The sequence below is a fragment of the Engystomops pustulosus genome, chromosome 1 (assembly GCF_040894005.1).
Source record: "Engystomops pustulosus chromosome 1, aEngPut4.maternal, whole genome shotgun sequence".
NCBI classification, from domain to species: Eukaryota; Metazoa; Chordata; class Amphibia; order Anura; family Leptodactylidae; genus Engystomops; species Engystomops pustulosus.
In genome coordinates, this window is record NC_092411.1 from 159,263,678 (window position 1) to 159,270,536 (window position 6,859).

Sequence of the window (6,859 nt, forward strand, 5' to 3'; positions counted from 1 at the left end):
TCCACTCTACTGTACACATGACAGTGTCTAAGGAACACTACCACAAGAACAGATAGCACAGGGATATGACACCTGCAAACGCTGTAGCGCCGTGAATCGTTACTAGACACGGAGAAGACAAGGAAGAGGCGACACAATGTCACAATATCGGATGTTGTCACGAGACCAACTCTCGGCGTGTCCGGAACATTCCTCTCATTCAAACAAAATGCGACATTTCTTCTCCCAAACTCTCTCGCTGTCTGCTGAGGAGTGGAACATTCATGACATTACTACTTTAGGCAAAGGGCACACTGCCCAATGCTAATAATACCCCCAGCATGACTGTGATGCGCGCCTAACAGGTGGCGAGCACTTCACGCCTGCGTAAATAGCGGAGTCTGCTACTCTCACATTATTGGCCGCCGCCTTTTTTGTCTAAATGACGTAACATAGACCGAATATAAAAGCATGTGGGCCGGGAAAATTTCTCAATGAAATAGTAGTTGGCGTGAGTGTTTCTACAGCCAGAGGCAGGAATATGAAGCGCATCATCATCGGGATCGGCGGGTAAGACGCTGTGTGAACGATGCTTTTCTATTGCCGATGTCGCACACATTAGGCTGTGTCATTTAACTTTTTGGGACCCATTGAAAGCGCTATGTACTGTTTCCTGGTAATGTCAGTACAATATGGATTTAGTACAGTGGCTATTCAGTAGCAGCTTGGCGCGGTGAGGGAGTTTCTGGGTTGTATCGGGCATGGCGGGAGTTTTAAAGCTGCCTTGTGGCAGTTGGCGCGCGCGGGGATGTGCGGTTCCTGCGCTTCCCGCCTTCATTTAGGGCTTCCCTTATAACCTATGCTATCTAATGTCACTGTCTAGATTATAGGTTACATCTCTAAACTGCCGGTTTAATGTATACTTTATCTGTACACTCGCGGGACAAGTGGTGATGCTGCATGTGGAGCATAGTCTGCTTAGTATTGCACGTCACACTGTTGTCGGTTACATTTTGTGGCAGCAGTTTATCTCCTTCTATACGTCTTGCTGTGCATTTCATATATTACCGGAGGAGGTCTCTTTAGACATAAAATGATTGTGGACTTAATTTAGCCTTTCCCCCTTTAAAAAAAAAAAAATCCCTTTTTTCCCCACAGCTCCTCAGTTTAGAGCTGTGTAAGGGCATGTTCTATGCACCAAAATTGTACTTTCTTGTGAAAGCATTTTGCATTCCATGCAGGTTACTGAGAAACTGTCCTAAAATTTTTTAAATGCTATTAAACTGAGAAACTTGAACATTTTGTTGCGTTTTTAGACTTGACTATGTGCTCCAAATGACACCTGTCAGCACAGTGTCAGAAAAGGACCAATATTGTGGCACTTCATAAATGCATCAAGGAAAAAGACAAAAAAAAGTTAGAAAATCAATAACTTCCCTCAAAGAATCTTCCTTTAGTCCCAGGCCGTTTAAGATGTGCTACTCTGAGTTATTATAAAGCGACACATCACTGACTGCTTAATACTGCAGGGAGAGTGAGAATGTGTGGATAGGGCTGGGTTATTTTGGAGGCCTTCTTGCTGACCCTATGTTTCTTCCTGAATTTTCCTTTCTTTTAACTGTATTGGTGTCCTTGGGACCCAAATACAATTGAAAGTTGTAGCAGAGCAATTGGCGATAAGTGGTTTGTTTGTAGTTTGGGCACTCGTCTCTAAATGGTTCACAGTCACTTTCCTAGGAAACTTTGTCCATTGTCCCTCGTTCCTACCTTATAGATCCATAAGTAGGTATTGCCATATAAGTGTGCCACAAACACATGGCTATAGATTCTGACCAATGACTGGTCTTCGAGTCTTATACAAACTCCGGGCTGTCAGCCAACACCCACCATGAATGAAAAGGACTTTGAAGACTGGCCTATAAACCCTGAAATAATCACAACTGTAGCAAACCACCAGCAGTTGCAGTTGTTTCACCTGCCATGCTAAGAGGCAGTGGTTGTTGCTACAATTGGCAACCATTCAGCTTGACTGGATATTAACCCCTTAGCGCTCTGTGCCATAGCTCTACGGCGCAGGGGTATAGGGAATGTATGAAGAGGGCTCACGGGCTGAGTTACAATAAGCTGAGTTACAATAAGCTAGTGGCTCATTGTAATGAATGAGCTGCAAAAATACCATATACTGCAATACAGAAGTATTGCAGTATATGGTAATGGTAGGAGCGATCTGACCATCTAGGGTTAATGTACCCTAGATGGTCTAAGAAATAGTGGGGGGGGGGGGAAGAAAAAGTTTAAAAAATAAAAAAAACAAATAAAATATTAAAAATTCAAATCACAAACATATTAGGTATCGCTGCGTCCCAAAATGCCCAATCTATCAAAATATAAAAATGGTTACGGCTGGCAGTGACCACCAAGACGGGAAATGGCGCCCAAATGTCCGAAATGCGACTTACACCTTTTTACATCACATTAAAAATGATCAAAAAGTTGCACAGACCTAAAAATGGTAGCAATGTAAAGGTCAGCTCATTTCGCAAAAAAATGACACCTCACACATCTCCGTGCGCCAAAGTATGAAAAAGTTATTAGTTTCAGAAGATGGCAATTTTTCTTTTTTGTACACTCGTTTAATTTTTGAAAATGTATTAACACAATAAAACCTAGATAAATTTGGTATAACCGCAATCATACCGGACCAAAGAATAAAGCTGAGGTGTTATTTTGAGTTTTTTTTTTCAATTTTTCCACATTTGGAATTTTTTTTCAGCTTCGCAGTACACGGCATGTTAAAATAAATAACATTACGGGAAAGTAAAATTAGTTACGTACAGTATAAGCCCTCACACAGGTCTGTACACGTAAAAATGAAAAAGTTCTGGATTTTTGAAGGTGGAGAGCGAGAAATGAGTGAAAAACCCTGCGTCCTTAAGGGGTTAATTACTCAGTTCTAGCCTGGATGGTACCTGGCGCACATATATGCTTTGCAGCAGGCCACTGGAGGGGTGGCATATGATAAATATTCCCCAGTGAATATATTGCTCACTCTCCCTCTGTTTGGTTTCTGGTCAGACCAATTACATGCCAGTTATCAAGTCATTGGTGTAAAGAAGTTGCACATGTCTATCCATTCATTGCTATAAGCAGTTTTCTGCTCAGTGTTTGAAAGTCGAAACCAGTATATTCTGATGTATAAACTTTGTAATTTCTTGTTTGGGCACATTCACATGAAATGTTGTAAATCATTTGTGTAAAGAAACCAGCAGAAGAAAGACTATCATTGGTTCTGTGTATTCCCTTACACCAGTGATGACAAACCTTTTGGAGACTGAGTACCCAAACTACCACCAAAATTTGCTTATTTACAGTGAAGTGCCAACATGTCATTTTAAGCAGTAACATATTGCTACCTGTTCTTCCACATATTTCAATTGTATCGCCTCCTTGAGGCCACCAATACAGTTGAAAGGAGGGAAAATCGGACTCTTGTTGTAGCTTCTCTCAAGGGTCTCTACGTAGAGAAAGAATGGAGGGTTCAGCAGGATGACCTTCAAAGATAATGCAGTTCTGACAACATCTTCTCACTTTTCCCACTGTTCCAAACAAGTGTCGCTTAAGTTGCCTGGGACTGAAGGAAGATTTGGTGAACTCTGTCCTGGGGCAATGGTCTGAGTGCCCACAGAAATGGCTCAGAGTGCCACCTCTGGCACCCGTGCCATAGGTTCACCACCACTGCCTTACACACATGGGCACACACTACTTAAGAAAGTGGAATCCTCTCGGCTGAGGAAAAGAATGCATCCAGTCCATCTACCTTTGGTTAAGGAATGTCCAGCCCATTCCCCAGTCCCACTCTTTGTACAGCCAACCTTCATGAAATATGTTTGGGAACTTTGGTTGTTGGAACACCTACTTCCAATCAGAAGTGACCAAGCCTAAATGGGTGCATAGCTTTGCATTTTGCCTTAACCATCTGATTTTTAGTTGGCTACTGTGGTTATAATATAATGATACAATGCATGTTGTTTTTTCAGTGTTACAAATGGTGGCAAGACCACTCTGACGAAAAAGCTTATTGGTGTTCTGCCAAACTGTTGTGTAGTCCATCAGGATGACTTCTTTAAGGTAGGTATAACTTTACATGCCATAGTTATGACCTATGGCAACTCTTGTGATGCATTTACACTAGGCTTTTCTTTCACACTCCCCGTTTCCATCCTGTTACTCTAAGTTTTTGCATGTTATAGATGGCTTGAAAACCCCCATAGAGTAATGTGCCATATATTTGGAGATGAGCTATCTGTCTATCAAGTCTTCTCCTATTTGTGCTTCAGCTGCATTGTTTGCAGCATTTTTATTGCTCACTATGTTTCAGCTGCCAGATCAGATAGAAGTTGGTGAAGATGGCTTTAAACAATGGGATGGTAAGAACTGTTTTCGCTGTAGGATGCAGTAATGTATAAGTCTTTTTCACATATAACCATTTTGCCATTCTGTGTTTTTCCTAATGTGACTTCATTTATCCTTTCAGTAATTACTGCCATTGACATGGAGTCCATGGTGAATACTGTAACAGCCTGGGTTGAGAATCCTGTGAAGTTTGCCCGCTCACATGGAATTGCCCTGTCTCATTCTGATTTGGATGAAGATGTGCAGATCCTGATTTTGGAGGGATTCTTGCTATATAATCACAAGTAATGAGCTCATATGAACCCATTTACAGTAGTTCAGTGTGAAATGGTATTTTTGATATATGCGTGTGGTAGTGCTGTAGGGAAAGATGCAATACACTGCAACCATTCTGCATATAAATCTATTGCCTGTGGATATGTTGCTCATGTGGAGGCTGCAGGATGGAAAGACATGGCTTGATACGTCATGGTGCCTGGATCTATGAGTGTCTCGTTTATCTAAGCTTGATTTTGATGGTCCATACTGATATAAATACTATTTTACAGGTTACTAGCCAACATGTGCTCGGAACGTTACTACTTAAGCATTCCATATGAAGAGTGCAAGAGAAGGCGCAGGTAAGTGTTTCTGATAATCCACACACTAGAATAGAAACAAGTAAATGAAGATGGAGTTTGCCACAGCATAAAATGCCTGTTTACTCAATTTAATGATGCCTTAATTTATTTTACTTTTCCATACAGTGGTAGGAACTACACAGTTCCAGATCCCCCAGGGTTATTTGATGGTCATGTCTGGCCAATGTATCTGAAACACAGACAAGAAATGGAAGCAAGTGGTGTGAGTATAGGTATGTCTTCCAGTGTGTTCTGATATCTGCAGGATAACAAAATAATTTTCTAATTCCCTGTTAACAAAATTTAGCATTTCACAGATATAATTCCAACCTGTATCAGTCCTGGTGTATACAATTTTGTTTGCCCTGGGATCTGAGTGTAAATCTTCTCACGATGGTAGGGCACAGATTCTTCTGAGTATTTCCCTCGTATCTGTGCTGGCTGCCCCCTCCCCTCCTTATTATAATATGAGCACAATCCGATTCTTCCTGCCTGCAGAGACTTAATCTACTGATAAGATCTTTAGCAGGGGAAGGAGGTTTAGCAGAGCTGATTCTGTGTGTTATAGCTGAGATGTAGCAGAAGAGCTGAAGACATATGTTTATCAATATCATGAATCTCTGATCAGTCTCATCTGTGTCAAATACTAATGAATGTTCAAAAGCTAAATGAAGGTGTAGATAAACCTATACCCTGATAATCTAAGCACACAGCATTTTCTAGCACTATAGGGATCTTGAAGGTTCTGCTTGGAGTCTCCATCCACACTTTGGAATGCTACACTGATCATCCCTTCAATAAAACTAATTGGGGTTAAAAATGATCTTGTGTAAACCTCACTAGGGTTTAGAATTTGAGAGCTTTCTTTCATGGGCACCCTTTAACATTTGTCTCCTTTTGTAGTGTCCGTAGATGGCCAACTCTCAAAGGATGAAATCTTTACCAGGGTATATACAGATATCCAGAACAGATTCCTAAATGCCTCTTAGGTGAGTCTGAGACAAAAAAAAAATTATAATGTCCTTTTTACTTATTAGTACACAACCTTTTTAACTTTCCTTTTTTTTTTTCTGCAGTACATGGCAACATGTGGGAGGCTGTTACTTTCTTTTCCTCTACAAATCCAAAGACAGTCTGCAACCGAGGATTTTTGTATATAATTTTAAGTTATTCTGTCTACTGATTCAAGTTTTTTTTAAAGAAATTCATGATTTCTTATCTGTTTTTATTTACTATTTTATATACTTTTATGACTAATGCAATTGTATGTCATTATTATGGTGGTGTAATACTGCATAATAAACCAGGATCACCTTAATGAGAGGTGACAACCATCCACCTACCTTAGGGCTGTATTAAAACATCAGGGCAAATGTAACAATGTCTTTCAGCTCCTGCCAGTTTCTAGCTAGAAAAAGCTAAGCTGTTGCTGTTTTATCAGTACTTAAAAATTCTTGTGCAAAATAAGGCCTCTTTCATGCATCCATTCTGGGGACAGATATATGCCCTTGTGATGGGGCCTGGTTGTAGTACAGTGAAAACACGTGTGGTGCTGTCAGCAGGAAAAAGATCCTCTATGGAGAGGGTAGAGCAGCGCTCATACCTCGATCTCTACAGCCGAATAGGTGCTCTCGCCCCCGCCATAGAGAAACATGGCGCTGTATGCCCATTGCCAGACTATTGATGTATGCGCAGAACATGTAAATTTTTTTTTTTTCAACAGCTGTGTGAATAAAGCCTAAGATTGCCTTGTCCTTACTTTAGGCCTAGTTTTAGTTGGTCCAAACTGCACCAGAATTTTGGGGTAGACTATTTTATTTTGGCCACACCCCCTTAGGCAGAAAAGT

At 40.8% G+C, this 6,859-nt stretch overlaps 1 protein-coding gene across 1 annotated transcript; it reads left to right on the plus strand.

The window, feature by feature from the left end:
* The first annotated feature begins 355 nt into the window (after positions 1-355).
* On the plus strand, positions 356-6,354 carry NMRK2 (nicotinamide riboside kinase 2). The gene is made up of 8 exons (XM_072113132.1): positions 356-549; positions 4,017-4,107; positions 4,358-4,406; positions 4,514-4,676; positions 4,941-5,012; positions 5,139-5,245; positions 5,916-6,001; positions 6,089-6,354. Exons 1-7 carry the CDS (start codon positions 521-523, stop codon positions 5,999-6,001), a joined length of 597 nt encoding a protein of 198 aa, XP_071969233.1. The 5' UTR covers positions 356-520; the 3' UTR covers positions 6,089-6,354.
* The last annotated feature ends 505 nt before the right edge of the window (positions 6,355-6,859 follow it).

Bases quoted from the DNA above. Each gene is read 5' to 3' on its own strand.
- NMRK2 (XM_072113132.1), top strand. From the start codon at position 521: ATGAAGCGCATCATCATCGGGATCGGCGG. The intron at 550-4,016 runs GTAAGACGCTGT...TTGTTTTTTCAG, and splicing joins ATCATCATCGGGATCGGCGG to TGTTACAAATGGTGGCAAGA. The intron at 4,677-4,940 runs GTAATGAGCTCA...ACTATTTTACAG, and splicing joins TTCTTGCTATATAATCACAA to GTTACTAGCCAACATGTGCT.